At 36.0% G+C, this 22,305-nt stretch overlaps 2 protein-coding genes, 1 long non-coding RNA gene and 1 pseudogene across 4 annotated transcripts; 1 reads left to right on the plus strand and 3 right to left on the minus strand.

The window, feature by feature from the left end:
• Positions 1–1,117: 1,117 nt before the first annotated feature.
• Positions 1,118–8,108, minus strand: DFL2 (Auxin-responsive GH3 family protein). The gene is made up of 4 exons (XM_086583184.1): positions 7,650–8,108; positions 5,356–5,457; positions 4,248–5,071; positions 1,118–1,891 (listed from the first exon to the last, which is right to left on the minus strand). Exons 1-4 carry the CDS (start codon positions 7,973–7,975, stop codon positions 1,353–1,355), a joined length of 1,791 nt encoding a protein of 596 aa, XP_086439310.1. The 5' UTR covers positions 7,976–8,108; the 3' UTR covers positions 1,118–1,352.
• A 4,200-nt stretch (positions 8,109–12,308) lies between these two features.
• Positions 12,309–13,261, minus strand: LOC147475886 (uncharacterized). 2 transcript variants are annotated; one of them, XR_015207281.1, is made up of 3 exons: positions 13,191–13,261; positions 13,015–13,092; positions 12,309–12,397 (listed from the first exon to the last, which is right to left on the minus strand). It is a non-coding gene; the product is annotated as an uncharacterized LOC147475886 (long non-coding RNA). The 2 variants fall into 2 exon arrangements; XR_015207282.1 differs by having other exon boundaries at positions 12,333–12,865.
• A 4,893-nt stretch (positions 13,262–18,154) lies between these two features.
• LOC147475887 (uncharacterized) lies at positions 18,155–18,941 on the plus strand (annotated as a pseudogene).
• Positions 18,942–20,534: 1,593 nt separating this feature from the next.
• Positions 20,535–22,282, minus strand: LOC147475888 (uncharacterized). Its single transcript, XM_086585563.1, has 4 exons — positions 22,070–22,282; positions 21,793–21,966; positions 21,044–21,325; positions 20,535–20,948 (listed from the first exon to the last, which is right to left on the minus strand). Exons 1-4 carry the CDS (start codon positions 22,280–22,282, stop codon positions 20,535–20,537), a joined length of 1,083 nt encoding a protein of 360 aa, XP_086441689.1.
• Positions 22,283–22,305: the final 23 nt, after the last annotated feature.

Genomic DNA, 22,305 nt, shown 5'->3' on the forward strand with positions numbered 1-22,305 from the left:
CGAGTGGGAGAGGAGACACAACTTTTGGACACTAACTCTTTTTCAAGAAAAAATATAATTAAATTGATGATATATATGAAACCGATATATATATAGACAATATATATATATATATATATATATATATATATATATATATATATATATATATATATATATATAGACAATCTGCCAAAGTTGTATATAATAATCGCTTCAGCTAAGCGCTTCTATTAAGCCAAGCCAACGTCTACCCATTTCATTGGAGCTACAATAATATAATTCCAAAGCTTTTTATTTTTTTTTTGTTATAACTTTCCATCAACTACATTCTTGAAAATATAGTTTGAATAACATTATCACACGTCTAACAACGAATAAATTGAACACAAATCAAAGCACTACTCCATTATCACATACACTTTATTTACCAAAAATCAGTTCAATGGATCCTATACATATAACCAATACATAATCAATTCAATACATGTATATTCCATAATTAATATATAAATAACACCGTACCAAATAGCTAGCTTGAAGCTCTGAACATCAAACTTTTTCTACATAATTAAGGTAAAAGACTAAAGGATTAAACACCGTACCATAGGTTGAAGCCTTGAACGCCATAACCTCGACTATATAGATTTAGTATTATACACCAAAAAAAGGCATACTACCTATGGAAAGAAAGACGAGTCTTAATAATCCCTACCAAGAAAACCATTCTTCTTATTTCCTAATTTCGTGTTTGATTTCCTATCTTGCTCCACCATTAGATAATACTGTGAGGTATGGAAATTTAATCAATAACGTATCTCATGCACTCACGACTGTAAATACTTGTAGCAAGTATATCCCAACCAAGGCCATGATTGTAGATATTAAAGAATATCGCTATATGCAATTGTAGGAATTAGTTAAAGATACAAATTCATTGAAGTGAAGATCGAGTTAGTAATGGAAACCTTGCATAGGAATTCATGTTTTGAAAGCAACGAAGAGTCAAATTTCATGCTATTTGTTTCCTGATCGGATTAGAATTGATTTCTAAATGTGGCTTATATTTGTTTACCTTTTTCGGTATATTATACTTGTTAGTTCAAGGCTCAATTATGAAACTAAATACACAAAGATATAATTATTAAGCAGTAAATTATATTTGTTTACTTAAAAGTTCAAGTTCAATTAGGAAACTAAATACACAAAGATATAATTATTAAAAGTGTCCACGTGAGAGAACTTTCTCCTTAGAGAGCGGCACTTAGGAGAGAGACTGTCCACCTCAGCCTATTCTACTTTAATATAGAGAGAGGTGATAGTAGACAACTTTTGTGCGTAAAAATCGAGCACTAATTAAATTACTTTGTTATTTATCCTCGGTAAGCCGTGCTACGGAACCTTTTGATGGTGCAAAAATTGAGAATTTTAAGAATGCCTTGGTTACTGGTGCACCTTGGTGTCTTAAACTGGCTCATGGCTGCCCCATTGCGTACAAAATGATCCAAGATTTTCTTAAATGTTCCCCGCTCGACAATGCAGAGTTCAAGAGGTCCAATTGAATTTGTCCTCCTCGAAACAACATACCCATGATCGACAAATGATGCATCCATCTCTCGACAACACTCACTGAGAAGTTCGTCGTTCACATTTCCCTTAATCTCCCAATATATAACATAATGTCCTGGCTGATGGACCACGTTGGCATGGCTTGTGAAGTCGACAATCTCTGCGTTTGTTTGACTCAGTAAGTGTGAACCCCTCTCCACTACCAACTGTAGGTCTTTTTCAGTATTTTTGTCAATATTTATAGTTAAAATTAGCTTTCTTCTGCATATGAAGTTAAGTTTCGGGGTCCCTTTATGAAAACCAGCAACCTCTACCACATCTCCTAACCTATACCGATAAAGACCTGAAAGAAAGAGCATGACCGATGTTAGTTAAGATGGCTATATGCAAAACTGATATATCCAGAAAAGCAGGACAGAGAAACAGCATAGGCCCCAACGCTTCGATACCACGAATACTACATGAAAGTACTCCAAGAAATAATGTACTTCACAAACATCTAGCTAATTTCCCTTGGACTACATAAAACCATTTTCATCAATCTTGAATAATGTTTGTTTTGGCTTGAGCAATCCATGTCAATAATGAATGAGAGAGGAATACTTAGTCCCGCACTCAGTCATCATCTCAAATCTAAAAGACTGTTGATTATTGGAAAAAAAAAATCTAAACGAATGTTGTTTATGGAAAATCTATGGATTCAAATCGAAGTAACAAGAAGATGGTATGTTGGTATCACGTGATAATGTTAACATTGTGGCCCAACAATTGTCCTAGATGGGATTATGGGAACACGTATGCTTTCAATGGCTTTCAGAATCCGACTCCGAACCAAACAGATGAAAAACGGTTTGGATTTTAGAAATTTAATTTGTTTTCCACTGATCAAATCGAACCAAACTAATAAGATATTAGTTTGGTTTTAGATTTGTTTTCTCTCAAACCGATATGAACCCGAACGGATAAAATGATATTTTAGTAATATTTGTGATTAATTTTGTGTAGATTTTATCAATTATCCCTCTTTATCAATTGTGTCTAAGATTAATTGATTTTATCATTTTCAATTTAGATTGGTTCGTTTCGGTTTCAGATACCCAATTATTTTATCTGTTCGGTTTGGGATTTTCAATTATTTCATACCAATCATTGACAGCCGAACACGTACTAGTTGTGGTAAGCTACAGCACCTTTGTTTTTTCCGATTGGTCTTCTACGACGTGTACCACATGTGATATGATTCGACGTGCACTGATGAAAAATATCGAATTATCTTGATGGTCACTATGCAAAGAACAAAGAAAGAAACGCACAGATCCCTTTCAATTGGATTCTGGCCAGACATGGTGACAAAATTTGTTTGGTGCCACTTCCCAGTCAACTTTTAACAGTGTTATTCTTAACAGTGTTATTCTGTAAAGCGCATATTTATCACTATATATGAGTATATATGACCAGAAAATGCATCTCTATCTCATGGAAATCAGTTTTCCAGTTTTAAACACACCAGGTCACATCCGAGTCATTGGTCACGATATATAAGAAGAACTTCATTTACAATGACATATCTACTACGTGACTTCCCCAAAAACCCTCTTAGAAATCAAACTCAACTAAAACACGTGTCATCATCTTCTCAAGCCTATCCAACGGTTAGAATTGCATAAAAGATCAACTGAAAAACGTAAGTTTTTAATTAGACTTGGCCCCACCCCCACCCCAACATTCACACTGCATTTAGTATAATTAGACTTAACCCCCCAAATATTAAACTACAACTTTTTGATTTGTACAAGGTAGGAGAAGACCATTAACTTTTCACATATTGTATTAGACAAATTTCAAACACTTCTACCTTCCAATTTGATTTCCAAATGACGAATTTGGTGAAGGAGAATACCCCTTGGTTGGTGTTTAAACTAAATTGAGGTTAAAAAAATTGGAGTTTAGCTAAATTGAGGCTTAATTGGGGTGTTAGGTGTTTTTGTGTATTTTAAGTTAGTGGTGTATGGCTTGGAAAAGATGATGCTACAATGAGGGTAATTATGTAATTTTATAATGTTAAGGGTGTGGATGTCATTTGATAAGGATTGGTGGTAGTCGTCGGATAGAGTTCACAAGATCACGACACGTATCTTAGATGGTTTGAATTCCAATTTTGTCTTTGTCAAAATCACGGGGTATTTATGTAATTATACCTAAAAAATGGCATTAGAGTCTTTTCATTTGTCTTAACCAAAAACATCATTTGACTAGGATGTTGTAGTCATAGTTCGTGATTCCGAACGAAACTTCAGAATTCTGTTTGAAATTTTGATTTTTCAAAAAATTGGAATTCCGAATATAGAGTCGAAATATCCAAAATTCTAAAATTATCTGAAATTCCAAATGTGATAGGGATCAAAATTTAATAAATTTCGGTTTTTGAATTTGTCGGAATTACGAGAATTCCGAAATTCCTAACTATGGTTGTAGTCTTGGATTGGGCTTGTATTTCCTTTTAGTTGGGCAGATCGCCCCCTCCCAACACACACAGTCAACCCAAACCCAATTTGATTTTTTTTGTTTTTTTTTGTATTTAGAGGGGAGACTCTAATTTCTCATCTAGGGGATACTAATTGGCATGGCTAATCTAGGGGGATTGTTAGTTTCTAATATCTAATCTATGAGAGAGAAGGAAAGAGAGGGAGGGAGCTAACCAGTAAAAGTGGTGAGGACAACCTCATATTGTTGACCAACCTTGACTTGAGAGAGTGGTACAGGTTCATCTTCTATATAATCATCAACAACACAACTGTAGCCTTGTTTCTGCCTATAAAGGGGAATGAACTCGAAGTAAGAAAATGTGGGAACTACTGCAAATGTAACTCTCTCAGGAGGATAAGAAGGATCAACATTCACTCCTATCCAACCCTCTGTGGACCCATAATCGGCACTGACTATTGGCAAATCCCCTGCATAGTGCCTTAATTTCTTCAAATAAGGTTGCATTGATCCTGTTGAAATGGAATATATGTATTTCGCGTTAGACCACATCGTAGGAATCAAAGAGAACCAATTTATCCTTTCTAAGTCTTCACATTTCTCTTCAATTCTTGAAGCCAGAGATTCGTTCGGCGTGATTATGTCTAGTACAGCTCTTTTCATCTTCGGTAAGGTGACTCTTGTAGAATTGAGAGTACCTTCTCTTATGTCCTGACATATGTCTTTCCATACATCTTCAAAGGTAGTGAAAGCTTGCACTATGCTGTAAGCAAATGTTGAGGTTATAAATTCAACTTGATCAGAAAATATGAGGCCAAGGAGGAGATGGCAGTAAGTTGATTCCTTATAGTCACCACTAGAAATTACTTCTTGGGGGCTGCAGGTGTAGGATTTAGTTTTTTTCTGTTTGACCTTGAACTCTTCACTTGAGAAGTAGTGACTTGTGGCAGTTCCTGCTGTTAATCCTCCTTTCGTTTTGAACTGTTTGCTGCTGTATATGAATTCTAAGATTTTTCCTCCTGGCTTGATTGGATAAGTCCTAGTATCACCAATCAAACATTAGAAATAGATTAGAGAGAGAGAGAGTAACAAACCAGTGGCCCCCCCCCCCCCCAGAAAATGAAAAATGAGCATAACCAACAGACAGAAGTCAACATCACACTGTCCCAAAGTATGAGGAGTTGATATGATCGATGAATTCAATTTTGCAGAATGTAGGAAAATATTAGAACAGAGAAAATATTTTCGAAAAAGGTTTTGTACTCTCTTTTTTAGGTACTTTTAGAGACACAGAGTGAATGCAATTTGATTTTAAATTCAAACCTTGATCTATAAGCAGCTGCAATCCTAAAAGTCTGAAGAGTAGTCTGTGAGCTATGCCTTGTGAAGGGTACATACTTCTGTCTTCCGTTTGTTGTTCCGGAACTGCAACAAATCAAAATTCAAGAACCAATACCTTAATTTAACTTTGAATGAAGAAGGAAATGAAACTTAATAACTAAAAGTACTTCATTGAAGACATTTTAGGTGACGCAACCTCCATAGACTTTAACAAAAAAAAAATAATTGGGCTGAAAACTTAATGGGTGTTTGGGTCTCATTTTTTCAAAAAATTATTTTTTTCTTAAAAAATATTTTTATGAAAAAATATGTATTATAAAAAAATTTAAATTTTGAATAAACATGTTTGGTTGTGATTTTTCTTACAAGTTATTTTATCAAATTAGATTTTTAAGCAAGTCTACATTTCTCAATATATTTTGGCATATCAATGCATAAAAAATACTAAAGTCTAAAACATCCTTAATTCATTTGCCTTGCCCCAAAAGTGTTTATCTAAAAAAATAGTTTTTAACTTGAAAAACAAAACTTTTAAATTTAAATTATCATAAAACTAGTTTTTATAACCAAAAAGTGTTTTTGGATGAAAAACTATTTTTTTTAAATAGAGACCAAACACATTTATTTTTTCAAAAAATATTTTTTCACTAATAAACACTTTTTAGCAATAAATAAATCGGATCCAAACACCCCTTAATTTTCCCAAATATTTTCGCCCGAAGTTCACTTCAATTTTAATTTTGCCCTAAACCCTATAAAAATATAAATTTACATGTGAAAATTTAAATTTCATATGTAAAATATTATATGTAAATTTAAATTTGCATATGTAATTGGGCTGAGAGCCCAATTTTCTCACATATTTTCGCCCCAAGTCTATTTCAATTTTAATTTCGCCCTAAATCCTATGAAAATATAAATTTTCTTATTTAATTGAAATTTCATATGTAAAATATTATATCTAAATTTATATTTTCATATGCAATATGAAAATAAAACTATTTAAATTTAAATTTTCATATAGGACTTGTGACGAAATTATAAATAAAAAAGGTATTTGTTACTGCCGGACCCCAATTTGTGTTGGGCGGACTCCAAAAAAAAAACGATTATTACAAGTGTGTCATTGGTTTCAAAAAATCCAAAAAAAAAAACAATTATTACAAGTATATCATTGATTCCCCAAAAATTAAATTGAAACCCCCTTAAAACTTAAACGACAACTTTGGAATCGTTTGGACTAAATCCCAAACGACTTTAATACACCGTTTGGGACTTAGTCCAAACGACCACCCACACCGGTCAAGAGCCTAAAAAACAAAACTTTGAATTTTTTTTCAAAGTTCAAATCTCAAACGACATGGCCACATCGTTTTGGCCATATCGTTTGGGATTTGGACTTATAAAAAAATGGCTACACCATTTGGATTTAGAAAAATCCCCAACAATATGGCCACACTGTTTAGACTAAGTCTCCAACGATATGGCCACACTGTTTGGACTTAGTCCAAAACGATGTGGCCATGTCATTTGGGATTTGAACTTTGAAAAAAAAATTCAAAATTTCGCTTTTTGGGGCTCTAACCGGTGGCGTCGGTCGTTTGGACTAAGTCCCAAACGGTGTGGCCAAATCGTTTGAGACTTAGTCCAAACGACCTAACCGGGTCGTTTAAATTTGGGGTTTCGAATTCAATTTTTTGGGGACCAATGGTATATTTGTAATAATTGTTTTTTTTTAGATTTTTTGAAACCAATAGCACACTTATAATAATTGTTTTTTTTGTGGGAGTCCGCCCAACACAAATTAGGGTCCGACAGTAATAGGACCCATAAAAAATGATGAGGTCAGCCGTGATTTGGGACTCATGGCGAAATTAAAAATCAAGGTGTCCTATGGCAAAATTATTATTGGGCTTTGTCCTTGGACCATAATCTCTGAATCTGCGTTGTAGATTGCTTGTACTTAACATGCAAGAGTGAATATAACAGTGGAATACTGCACATTTGCAAAACTTAATTATTTCTAAGGATGCATGATTTCAAGATATATAAATTCCAACCAATGCTAACCAAACCAACAAGTAAATCTTGTCTCTGCATGAGATATTAGTCCCAAAAATGAGCTCTCTTATATAAGAAAATAAACCGAAACAATGTAGAAGTGTTAAAAAAAAAAGAAAACACGAATTCAAAGCACATCTGCTAAAATTCAATTTTGCGTGTCACATATCCAATAATAATATATAAGAGGGAAAAAGGAACTGATTAGTAATTACCTTAAGGAGAGAGTAGTAATAGGCTCTTGAGTAAGTATAGGGGATGAATCTCCATCAGCAACTCTCATTATATATGGCTCTAAATCAGCATGAGAAGCAAGTGGGACTAAAGAAGTATAAAGAGACTCAACTGAACTTGAGTCCAAGTCTTGGACACTGATACCACCAAACCATTTTCTGAGGTACTCACTGCCAGAATTTAACTCGATAATGTGTCGAAGAGTCTCCGTCTGAACGAAGCCAGAATTCTCCGATATCTCGTCAAACCATCTTATAATTTCACTATCTTCATGGTTAATATTGTTCTTACTCAAAACTGGTTCCATTGAGAGTTGAAACTATTTTTGCAGAAAATATAATGAGAGATTTATAAGCTGAGGCGCTAGTGAATAGTCTTCAAATAGTACTTATTTTCACCTTTCCCTCTCTAGTTTTAGACTTCTAGCTGATTATGGGCATACAAATCTATCTCAATCTCAAGCTATTTATCATTGATGAGTACGACACAATGTAGTCCACAAAGAGAGATATTGTCTGCAACTTGCAAGATCCTCATATTTTCGAACAAAAGAACAATAAGCAAGTATCAAGGCCGGGGACCAAAACAGCTAAGCTTGCTTTGACACTAGCACATTTTTCTGCCATTTAAAAGTAACTGTTTTATTCTCCACAACTTTTGGTGCTCCTAAACGCCGCTTAATAGTATTACACTAATACAAGTTAATTTATTTCACGTTTTTATACAACTAGGTAAGGTAACAATGAGCAGCCAAACACTTGGGGGTAGGTTTGTTAGGAATTAGAGATCACACTAATTCCGACTAATGACAATTATCCTCAAGATCTTGAAATCAATGAAAAAACAAGAACACCAATACAACCACTAAAGCAATAATGAAATAACAAAGAATAAACAAACACAAGAAACTTACGTGGTTTGGCAATTGCCTACGTCCACAAGCCCACCAAAATCTACTATAATCAAAGAGTCCTTTACAATGTCATGAGCCTCACCCAAACACTAATCTCTCTCTCTCTTACATACACAATTTTGGCACTCACAAATTTATGATATTGCACTATCACAATGCACTCTCAAATTTGGCTATTGTCTTACACTAATTATTGCTCAAATAATGTACTTGCTACGCACTCCATACACTATGAGCTCTTTTAGTTGTGTCTTGTTTAATTCACTAGTCTCGTGGGATATTTATAGACTCCCAATTGCCGAAACCGGGAGAATAGTTGGTTTCTAAAACCAACCTTAATTCCTAAACCATTATAGGATACGTGCTGGACAAGGAGATGTATTGGTTTCCAATTCCAATGCTGGCGGGTTCCTTATTTCTAGTTTCCAATTTGAAACTCAAACGTTTCTAACCCATATGATCAGGCTCCACATCATAACAATCTCCCACTTAGAGACGGATAACCACTGTAAATCAACTCCATGCATTACCAATGCATAATAATGGTGTGCATCGCCACGATCTTCAAGCTAGAAAACCAAACTGAAGCTATTTCTCAATAATCATTGTCTTTGTTCTTTGTGAGTCCCATCTCACTACAGTAGCTCCTACTGTAAAGACATAACTAGTAGTGTCTTTCATGCGATCAACTTACCTGCAAAGTCTGTATCAATATACCCTTGCAAGTACACATCATCCCTCACATAACATATGTATTCATCAGTAGTACCTCTTAGATACAACAATATTCACTTCACTGCTTCCCAGTACTGCTTGCCACGATTAGTCATTAACTTGTTAACAGCTCCCACTTCACGTGTAACAGCTGCCTAGCTGGACACATGTAAACCATGAACCACGCCCGGGGAATTATGTCAAACTACACAAGCTCTTTCCCAGCTTGCATATTATATTATCTCTACCCAATTCAATGAAACACTCACGTTGCTGCACACACATCTCTTTCTCTTGGTCACCATAGAAGAAGACAGTTTTCATATCTAACTGCTCAAGGTGCAAATCTTCTACTGTAACAATATTCGACACTGACATCGTAGTATTTAGTTTCACAACTGGAGAGAATATCTCTGTGTAATTAGAGACGAGGGACTTCATCTCATTCTTCAGTGCAAGCTCCTATTGGCTCGTATCATTAACCTCCAATGTTTTATCATAACATTGGGGAATACTGCCATCAGTACGTAGCAATGATATTGGCAGTTCTCTATTGATCAGGTAAGCTATTGTGCTAATGGCCTCTGCCCAGAACTACTTGGGCATCCCTAATAGTGTACGCATACACTTAGCTCTTTCTATCAGTGATCTGTCCATACACTCTGCCACCCCATTCTGTTGAGGCATCCCTACATAATATATTCCATCTTCATTCCATTATCTACACAATCAATCTTGAAACCTACATCAACATACTATCTTCTTTCACCTGATCTCAGCTCTTTCACCCCTCAAGCTTGTCTCATTCTTAGCCTTGGCTTTACACTTCTTGATGAACGCTTCATAATCTTCAGATTTATGTTTCAAGAAATATGCTCACACCTTTCGCGTGTGGTCATCAATGAAAGTCACAACATATGACTTTCTGCCATGAGAGGAAACTGCAGCTAACCGCCAGATATCTATATGGGACTAACTCAAGATTTTCTGCTTTTAGAGTTCCGCCCACGTTTTGAGAACTCGCCCGATTCTGTTCTTCAATACAGTTCTCATGGAAGCCAAACTTAGTCAACTGTAATAGAGGTAGCGCTCCAACTGAGTAAAGAACTTGCATTCCTTTCTCACTCATGTGACCAGGTCTGTAGTACCACACATCCGAATCTTCTTTGTTATATGCAATATATAACAAATGAACCATATGCATCAATGGTCTTATAGAAAGTACCACTCTTCTTTCCTTTTTCCACTATCATAAAACCTCTAGAAACCTCCCAAGTAAGGCAGGGAATCGGTTCGGGTTTGACCTGAATCCGACCCGACCCGAATCTGAATAGTTCGAGTTCGGGTCGATTTTCATATCCGTTTATTTATTCGGGTCGGGTTCGGGTTCAGATATATTTTTTGGGCTTTTTTTGCATTTTTAGTGTTATCCGATTGGGTTGGTCGGGTTTGATTCGGGTTCTGGTCGGATTCAGATATAAGATTTCGATTTTATTCGGATTCGAATTCGGGTTTGGGTTCGGATATTGTCAAACTAATCGGGTTCGGATTCGGATATAGCCATATCCGACACGAACCCGACCCGTTCCCTGCCCTACTCCCAAGCATCACTAGTAAAGGTTGTCACATAACATTCATCTGCCAACTGCCCCACATAAATCAAGTTCTTTCTCAAATCAGGGACTTGTCTCACATCCCTCAATTTCCATGCAAACCTTTTCAATTTGATCTGCATATCACCCTTGCCAACATTGTTACAAGGTTTATCATCACCAATTAATAAACACCTTGCCTAGGCCACCTTTGGTGTAGTTCTTAAAGAACTTCTGATTTGAGGTAGCATGGAACGGTGCACCGGAATCTATCACCCAAGACTCCCAATTGTTTTTCTCCATAGAGCATATCAATGCGTCATCATCCACTTTAACAATATTAACATTTTGATTCTTGTTCTTATTGTTATTTCTTGGAGCTTTACATTCATAATTGTAATGTCCTGGCATGCCACAATTGTAACACAAATCATCACTTGTATCTCTAGGTTCCGGTTCAATATCATCAAGGCTATGAGATTTCCATCTCCCTACACTAGAAAAGGTGTTTACTAACAGCTATATCCGTTACTTATATTTTTACTAACGTTTATATCTGTTAGCTCTGGGGTGTTACAGTCACTTAGGCTAAATTTAGTAACGGATATAACCGTTACTTAAAGTAATCTTAGTAACACTTATATCCGTTACTATAATTCTTTGTAACGGATAGCCAATTGTTGAATCTATTCATTTCTAACGGATGTAAGTGTTAGTAACGTTTGGCGCTTCTTTAGTTACTTTTCTAGCGGGAAATCAATTTTCATATGTCACGGATATATCCGTTAGTAATAGGTGTGCCACTTGCTATTAATATCGATTAGTGTAATGGATATATCCGTTAGTAATAGATGTGCAACTTACTATTTATATCGATATTTGTAATGGATATATCCGTTAGTAATAGATGTGCCACTTGCTATTTATATCGATGTTTGTAACGGATATATCTGTTACTAAAGTTTTGTTAGTAAAAAAAATATATATTTATTTATTTTGCAGATCAAAATGTCTAAAAAAATTCACCCTGCACATCTAACTCTAGCACATATGAATATTCCATCTTATAGAGATATCACATTCCACAAACTTAATCAACATATAATAACAAAAAACAAAACCACTAATCAATTAAACATTAATTAGTATAAAAATATAGACACCAATCCAAATAAGAACAAAGGAGAAACAAGACTTCAAGCTAAGATAAGAACAACATCGGGGCAAAATTTAAATTTAAGACCGAACAAGAAATGTAGGACTGAACAAACAGCCTTTAATGTATTGCTAAAGCTATTCCCAATAACTTACAAGGGAATGGTTTTACTAAAACTAACATTTACAAAGAAAAAAGTAGAGGGGTCAAAACTTGTCATATCATGAAAGGATTTCCAAAGTGAAGACTTTCCCTTTTAAGCAAAGCTTGCATGACTTCTTTTGCATTTGTTCCTTCCAGCAAAAATTGACAGAGAAAGCTTTTCTCTGCTTCTGATAGTTGTGTCTCCCAAACCTAAAAGAAGTTCCATGTAATGACTATATAGAGTATTGAAAAAAGAAAAGGGTGCAGAATTAGTTGTACTACATATGAATGTAAAAAAAAATATGTGATAAGCATTTTATTTTTTATAAAAGAGATAAGCATACATGCAAACATAGTTATCTCATAAGATAACTTTCCAATCGATCCTCCAACCCAAAAACATCCTAAGGAATTGGGAAGACATCTGCTAACACATTTCGGCAAGGTGGAATAGGTTTGATAAAAGTGAAATTCCCAGTTTCGATTCCATATAGTGATCTCGATGAATAATATGTTATCAATTTGTTATCAATATGCATCACAACAAATTATCAAACAGATGCCCAATATATAGTTGAGAGAGTAGACAACAAACTTGTATTACTGTATTGACGGTGTACATTTCCAAAGAAGTTGAATAAAGAAAAGAGCTTACAGCTTTGCCATTGACACTATCCCCTGCAAAAGGCCACTATTACCACCACATAGGAATAAGAAATATAAACACGCATAGTATGTCCTTTGATATCAAGCAAGACATAGTATCCATGCCGACATACTCTTGAGCAACTAGTAAAAATAGTTTCAAACCAAAATGCAAATAATACCTGAAAAATAAGTGTCCCAATAGTGACTTGGCCATGAAGGGCATTGTTACTATTATTATCAACCCAGAACTTCAAAACCTGGTTAAAAATAAAATACTACATATCAAACTTGATAAAATAATAACCCGGGATAGAAAATATATACAAGTTTGTATAAATGGTTATAAAGAGTTTACCACTGCAGTTGATGACATTGACAAGAAAAAGCCAACAAAGACACCCTCTGACAAACTTGCACCACATATCTACAGCAAATGTAAAGGTCAATAGTCAACTTCCCTTTAATATTAAGTTATTTACAACTGAAAAAACTTCATTAAAGAAGCAAGGTCGAGTAGAAGATGAAGTCATTTTTGGTATTTTACCAAGGCAATCGTACCGTCGATGCCTTTCTTCACGTCCCCAAGAGAGGTGTGTGGTTTTCCAAAAGGTAGAGGGACTACGATACCAATTTTCAATTTGCAGAGAAATTGCAGGACAGATTTCTTTCATCTGAAATCTTAAGTACCTCTTTGTTAAGTTTTCTCCTCTTTCCAGCACAAGATTCTCCGCCTAAAAAGAAAAAAGAAGTCTAAAACAGTTAATCTTACTTGCTACGATAAAAAGGTGTCTACTTGAGAAAAGAGAATATGAATTTACTTCACTTGACTTTAGACCAAATGTTGTGTGCAATATATGTGGAGGACACCTGCAACTCTCATCTTAAAAACGACAGCAGTATTGTTGCTACCGAACTGCATTACGTCTCTAAGATCAGCAGAGTGCAAATATTCTTTTGGGACAGGATGGAAAAAATAAACCTGGAGTGCAAATAAGCAATTAGTCCTATATTCAACACAAGCAGACTTAACATTCAGAAAAACTGAATATCTAGAACGTGTCAATAATATCAAAGTTAAAAGATTATAACTCACTCCACACTTATTGATGCCTAAAATAATTCGACCAGGCAGAAGCCCAATAGGATCATCAATCTTCCTAACACTAAAGAAAACCCGGAGAAATTGTTGTACGCCTTGCATCATCCTTTGAAAGATTTTCCTGGAAAGAAAAATGGTAGCATGTTAAAGAAGATAGTGATTGGAGCTATTAACGCCTGCTTGAGTAGATTCTTATTAAACAAAATTCCTCTTTGAACTCAAAACCCTAAGGCTGCCATGTATGAAAAATATACCAATAAGCAGTGAAATATCAAATACTTAGGATTACCCACCATCATATCCTTCTCCCACCATACTATGCTGTCATCAATCTTAAACCACTTCCCCTGGAAATTCCGAATATAACACGTACACGTAGTGTCCAGAAAATGTAGCATTCATTGTATCTAGGTAAACCACCACTGCATAGAGCCTATCTATTGGGGATTTGCCACTAGTCCCACTCATATATGGGGCCAAATTTAAGATCTCTGGAAACAGGACTGCTTTATTAAGCTTCCCAAACTTCCCACCATGTATAGCATGAAACTTGATATGTAAAAAACAGGTATGCTAGCAGTGGAAAATAGCCACTACTTTGATTTATGACATGAAATTTCATTTTCTAAAAATAATATTATGCACTAATTACCTGAAATCTCTTTAAAGCGATTGCGAGGACATTAGGGGCCTCCACTATCGTCAACCTTTTTTTGGCTTTTTCATAAGATCGACATCTGATTGAAAATAAACAGACCTTCAACATAATACAATAGTCTTCAGAAAAACTCAAGAAAGTTCACAAAACTTAAAAGGTTCAATGTAATGGTAATGCGAGGAAGATCCATGTATGAATCTGACAGAAAAATAGAGATTGACAACCAAAATATTACAAACTTGGAGGTCAAAAAAGAAAAGGAAAATAATCCAATGTTGACCAAACCATCCCACTAGAATACAACTATCATCCACCTAATATACATATAGAAAACAATACTAATTTTGTCATGCAAGCTAAGGTTTCAGCCATTTACGAACATAGGCAGTTTATCCCACACAAAGTCAGAATCTGTCAAATGAAAGTAGTAAGAACGTAATAAGATAATCTGACTATGAATAAGTTGGCTATCGATTGCACTATAAACAACTTCATAAGAATAACAAAATAATACCACTTGAAGAGGATCCAGAGTCATTGCTAGAGCTACTTGAACTACTCAATCGACTCGCATGAACTCCTTGTTTTTCTTGTTGAACAAGCGATGAAGCAGATGACACATTTTTCTCCTCTGCTGCCACAATCAAAGTTATATTGAATTATTGAATGCAACATTAACCAAAAGTTCCATAAGGGAACCTAGGATGTACCTGGTCTAGTTTCCTTAAGTGCCTCTACTATAGCTAGAGCCAGGTTCCTTACAGAAAAAAATTAACAACAGGAAATCAAACAATATTCTTCCTATATGAAAAAGGAAACTAACATTTGTGATTCAAATACTAACCACTTCCTGCACATAGTGCCCAGCTTCTCCTTCACTTTGTTGAACAACTTTTTTCTTCTTTCTTAAACTTTTCTTGTAATAGGTAACAAATCTATCAAGTTTCCACAGAGTCTTCACATCAACAACATCAATATCCACCTCAATCTCATCATCACGTTGGTAGAGATACGAATTCCTCCTACTTGTGCTTGGCATTGTTTAGTCTCTTTACAAATGAAGGTGGTTTCTCTTTGAAGATTTATGGGCTTTCCATCTTTATCCTTGGAATCAAAGTTCAATGAGTGCGAGACTTTGGAGGTTCATTAACACTGCCATCATATGTAATTCCAGAACATTAAAATAGTACCAAGAATGCCAAAAAAACTGAAAAACTCAACCAACATTCAAATGTTACAAAGTATTTATCTAACAGAAGAAGAGGAACGCTTACTTGCAGAGATGTACAACACAGCTACTACAAAAAAACCAAATACAAAAGGAAAAAAATCAAATTTTAATCAAAATAATCAAATTTATTACCTTGACGGCTTATTTATTAGTATTGATTAATTTTTTTTTAAAAAAAATCAAATTTATTAGTATTCATGCAATTAAAACTTGATTTTACATTGAATTGAATGTGTGAGAGAGAGAAAGTGAGTGAGTGAGAGGGAGTGAGTGAGGGATTTGAGAAGGTGTTACCTTAGCTTCTTGAAGAAAACGACTCTGCAAACTATGGACAAACTTAAGGCAATCAACAGTCTTTGATGTCGCAGCCAAGGCCCGCAAATCGTGAGAACATTTTAGAGATACAATTGCATTAAGAATTCTGCGAAAAAACTATCTATTAATAAAACATCAACTAGATATTAATGTATTGGTAGCGTTGATCACTTAGGCAAATTCATTTGAGAAATTATCGCTTTGCCATGTGCACCTTATGCAAAGAATCACTAAATCTACTACTGGCTCACTATAGTTTACTAGATCTGTATAGTATCTACTACAGGTTTACTTCTAGATGTAGGATCTCCGACTCCATTCCTAGAGCTTGGATCCCCCTCCTCTTCAACTTCAGAAATTAACTTGCCCTCGAAGGAACGCGATGTTGATCCCCGAGCTGATTTGATGTTTTATTTCGCTTTGACGAAAAGTAAGTTTCGATTGATTTGGTTAGTGTAGAAGTCAGCCTTCACGGACTTAAATGTCTTGGTACCTAAATATACCGAAAAAGGGAAGCGGGACCAACTACTCGATTGGGAGATCCGGTTGGTGTATCATCATCCTTCATTGGACTCTACAGGCTTGATGATTGCCTACCTAAATAAACCGACTTTATTTGAAAGTAGCTTCGATACAGGAAGAGGAGCTAGAAGCCTTAATGAAAGCTAGAAATAGTGCTATAAAGCAAGCGAGACCCTTGTTGATCCGGTTAGCCTTTCGCGATTCATCAAGCTGTGAAGGTGTTAATACTATCTCTGACTTGGATGAGAGAGAAGGGAAATAATTCAATTTGGAATTGAATCAGAGAAGAGGGCACAGTGGCTATATAGGAAACCTTAGGAATCACTCTAAGCCAGAAGTATTCTTCTTCTATTTTAAGGATCTCTTTGTTTCTGCCACAGATCTTTGGCAGATGATCTAAAATGGATTTTGTTGTAGATAAAAGCAAAAAAAGAGTTTGTTGCATTTGTAGTTGTTCCTGATCTAGGATTTGAAAGAAATGGGAGGCACTCTAAAGGAAGGTTCAAAAAGAATCTTATTGTGTCCATTCAAGCTAAGTTGTCATTCTTGTGAAAGTTAACTCTTCAACAAGTTTAAGTATTTTTATATCAAATTTTTTGTTCTTAGATGGAAAATGGATTATTTTCTTTGTTAGATTTTGAAAGCTACTTGCATGTTTTAAAATTTTAATATCGAGTTTCTTCTCAGATCAGACTATACTCCAAAAGATAAGATTGAAAAGAGAGATATACAGAGTTGAGACAAACCGCAAAGAACAAAAACGAAGACTAGAATGTGGACACCCAACCAGTTGTCCTCCAAAAACTTGTGCAAACCTCGAGCATCTCGCAAAGTGAATCCATGAAAAGTGTTGACCTTAAAAAGACATAAACAAAAAGGATGAGTACAAATCACAATACTGGTAAATTATATCTTACTCATGAAAAAGTTGTGTTCATCTAATATATAAATTAATTAGATTGTGGTTTTTTTTGTATCCTCTCCTAATACTGAGATGGTAAAAGAATCGAATAATGAAACTTACGTCTATTGGCTCCAACTACAGTAAATGTTCCAACATTGAGCATAGTGTATCATCAACATTCCATATCGATTTTGGCTTCATTAAAGAACTATATCTATTATTAGGCAGCACCAAGCAGGAGAGCTGCCATCATCAAATTACAATGCATCAGAATCTAATCTATCTCGTCCTTGCTTTTCGGTGTGTGCATGTGTTGGTGGGGGGGTGTAAATATGCTAAAATTGACATAATAACACTGGTATTGAAGAAAGTAAATACCTTACACAAAACAATTACATCTGCCTCGTGAACAGGAGTTACAATACCTACAAGATCATTGATTTAGCAACATCAATAAACTTGAACAGTTACATCAATAAACAACAACATGTTACCTCTCCATCCCATATGAAGTAACATCTTCTTGAGAGATGAACTAGGGAGTCTCTCAGAGCAACGAATGTGTCCCGAAACTCCAAAGATCTTGAATCTGAAAAAATGGTAAGCATCAATTGAATCAGCAATAATAATGGCGACGACGGAAGCAAATTCTTCGTCCTCAATACTCAAATCAACGAAGCAGTCTCAGGTGCCAGCTGGTTTCCCGACATCTCCTAATGGTGATATCAAAATGATGTTTCCAATCATGTGCCCTGCATTTGTGCCAGGTTTAATTCCTATGCAAAATCAAGAACAACAGACTAACCTTGGTGCTGGTCTTTATGCTGTGCCCACTTTCCCATTTATGCCTCCGATGTTTGGAATTCCTTCCAACACACTAATTCCTCTTAACTACACTGTACCCACAAGGAGAACTACTGCTGAGGGTGGAGCGATGACTGACGAGCATGGATAAGAGGGGCGGCAACAACATGCACCACAAAGACAAGTTGTTGTAAGGAGATTTCACTTCGCATTCCAACTTGACTTGTCACGATCTCGAAGTTGGTCTGGCTGCCATTTTTGTGTTCAACCAAGATGGATCAAAACAGAGACTTGCCCTGATTCTGGTTTTCGCAGCACTGGTTTATTTCTATCAGACTGGAGCTCTCACTCCTTTGATATAGTGGCTTTCACAAGGCATGCATAGGGCAGCGCACCTCCACAACCACAACCTCCGTTAGGGGCCGAATGCTCTTGGTGCCGCTAGGCCGATGGTGAAAACGCTGCTCAAGCCGAGGGACAACCCGGAGATGAGAATCGGGAGAGAATGAAAATCGACCCGTTGAAAATGATAACCAAGTGGAACCACAACGTAACGGCTTCAACCGAGGGTAATTGTAAAGGAGATTCAGAAATCAGAAATACTTTGGGAGGTCCTCGGCGTTCCGAAAAGAAATGCTTTGCAAGATCATCTCTTTCGCCTTCATCTAAATGTACCCATTGAAGTGATTGTTTCTCCCGGTTGAGTGATTCTCTTAAGGCTTTTTCAACTCGAGATATTTGATCTTCCATGGCATCAACAAATTGCCCAGTGCTGTTTGTTGTTGTATTGTCCGGAGCGATATCCATGACTCAATCGAACGGCTCTCTCAAATTCCTCCAACTAATTCATCAACCATATTAAAATTAGTACAAGCAATTAAGATATCACAACAATTCTAAGAACAAAGAGACTTGAGGTGTAAGATTAACCCGCCATTTTGCGTTCCTAAGGCCATTTGAAGCTCCCCACGTAAGTCGATCGAATAATCAAGTTCTTGTCCTTCCTTTCCTCCGGCGTAACCACATCCTATACATGGATTCCATTCTAGACCAAGAAAACAAATTAAATTAATGACCCCAAAAGATTATTGCTAATTGAAACCCCTGAATATCGCTTATTGAAAAAATCAAGACGCTTTCATCATCACGGTTGAAAATTGCATTTAGAACGGCGGGCGGCTTAAGATACATATAGTTATTGAAAATTGCAAGGAAGTTGACAAGGCTAAGAATTTCGAAATGACGAGCTTACTTTTTGGTCCTAAAATATTAAAATCGGGCCAAATAAAATTTCATGTTATATGCTTTTGCATCCAAAGAAGTTGGAAGCTAAGCTAGAAACATTCTCAAACCCAAAGGACAGAAACTAATGAATGAAACAATATGCAATTAAATCAACAAAAAGAGAGACATGAAAAACAAGATAGGTGGAACATACATATCAACGGATTGTTGGACCTCCTCGGCAGCAGAGAAGAAAACATCCTTTTGCCAGAGATCAAAACTGTTATTGTTAGCGACCAACATCATCACCTGACCCTCCTAAACAATATTCAGTTCGAGATGGAGGAAGGGTATTAGTTCGAGATGGAGGGAGAGGGAGAAGGTGGGCTGCCTATTCTGCGTGCCTTCACTACCCGCTAAAAAACTATTACTTGTGTTGGAAGGTTGACACTCAACAACATTTCTCCAAAATTATGAACCTCGCATGCATAAAAAAATTACACATTTATTAGTGATATAAATGAAAATAAGAACTTCATATTAAAATAGCTAATAGAAAGAAGAAGAAGAAAATAAACAAAAACTAACCAGGGGTTTACGCATCCCCCGGCTGACTACTAATTGCTCCAAGTATCTCGACATCTGCCATCTGCACCAGAAACTTAAATACACAAAAGGCCTTGGTTTGTTTACAACAAGGCAAGTCACGACATAAAACCAATAAAAAGATTTGACAGCTAAAGAGTTTGTTATATTATTACAACTACCCAAGACTAACCACATAAAAATTTCAAGGCATGACAACGCACCCAAAAAGTTCCAAGTCATGGCAACCACAACCACATAAAAATATATGTCTTGAGCTTAAACTAAAGCAGGAAGAGCAAAAAGTAGAGAAATCCACAAAAGGTCTAAAACCTACAAACATCAATCCTACAAACATCAATCATACTTCAATCGCCCATCAAGCCAAGCTATATACCCTCCTTCAAGCCAAGCATTCAAAGTTTCATTACCATCTTGTGGACCATCATAAACAGCAAAGATCGGAACCATTACTTCATCAATATACACTCTTCTCTCTCCACCAACCAGAATTCTGCCATGACAAATTTTTGCACTTACATCAATAGACCCTTTAGCAACTTCTGTACCAAACTTATCTAGTAATGTGACTCTAGGCTGTTCAAGCGACCCAAAAGCAGGAGTCAAGTTCTGAGGGGTTGCTGGAGAATGGCGTTGAGCGGAACTAGAACCAATTTCAGTTCTGGGTGTAGCCACATCCATATGTGGTTCGGCATTGGCTGTCACATTATTACCTGCTGTAGTATTGCCTAGTTGTTGTTGAAGGAGAACCTGTGTGGGTATAGATGATGACATGATAATTTTAAAGTGTGGATTACATATTACTAACTCTAACCATTAACCGTAATTGCCAAGAAAAAACTGACCTTGAGCATTGATTTGACATCAGACATGTCTGTCTCGACCTTCGATTTAAATGTAGCCACATCGGCCTCAACCTTTGCAACTGATGTAGTAGCCATTTGGTTGAGTAAAGCGCTTGCGACAGCAGCATGTTGTAGCTGCTTCCTAGTGATATTAGAACCAACTCCACGAACACGGTTCTTCTTATCCTTGCCAAGTACTTCAGCCAATGCATCGGAGTCGATGTCTCCCGTGTCAGTCTCTCCAGATGCTAGTCTTCTTTCTTTAACTGCTTTCACTTGATCCTGCATTTATTTGTTTTTTTTTTTAAAAAGGGCAATCAAATAGCCCAAAATATACCCGGTAGCAATAAAAAACTGAAGTTATCAAATAGATAGCAGTAAAACTTCTACTCACATATTTTTTCCCGAGCACTTTCCAAAATCTGTTCCATCATCTGCGTTCCACGGCCCTTAAGCCAATCATCAACTCGAGTTATTTTTGCTTGAGGGTTTTGTTGTTGCTACTGAGGCAAATAATCATTGCTTAGTAATAGTGGTTCAAAAAGGACAACAATAGTATTCATATCTATATACATAATCAAAAAGCTTAATAATTTAGAAAATGATAATGCATGCGGATCATTATGCCTTTGGGAGAAGGTTCTCCTACCATTAGTACTACCAATAGTATTCATGGCCCTATTTTGCCGCATTTTTCGTGATTCCTTTCTTTTTACTTTAGTTTGAAGCTCATAGTCGACAAAATCTACCCAAAGAGCTGGATTAATAGCAGGTGGGCAGTTTGCCTTAGCTGCTTCAATGTTTTCAGCTTTCTCTAAAAACTTTGACCTATATGTCGCTTTCTGTGTCCTAAGTTTTTGAGAATAATTTGTCTCGACCAACGGACGAGCTTCAAAGTTTTCGACATTAAATTCGAATTCCTCCTATCATGAGTACAGTTGATAAGAAACAATATATTAAGACATAGCTAAATGGTAAAGTTGATTATTTAATTAACACATTAAATAAATAAATAAAAATAATTACCATCAAGGCTTTCCAAATTGCATCCTTAAAGCCATCATCCACTAGTCTCCAATCCTTGGTGTTGATAGGGATATTAAGCCTCACTTCGTTCCCTATTGCAGTTTTGAACTTACTTGCATTTTGTCCAACAATTTGGCCATTAGGCCATAACTCAACAAGCACTTTCCCGAGGGACCCATTAATTGTGTCTTCTTGGATGACCGAGAAGTACATTGACCTATGGGAGAAGAGGCATC

This window comes from Coptis chinensis, chromosome 9, assembly GCF_015680905.1.
Source record: "Coptis chinensis isolate HL-2020 chromosome 9, ASM1568090v1, whole genome shotgun sequence".
Classification (NCBI taxonomy): Eukaryota; Viridiplantae; Streptophyta; class Magnoliopsida; order Ranunculales; family Ranunculaceae; genus Coptis; species Coptis chinensis.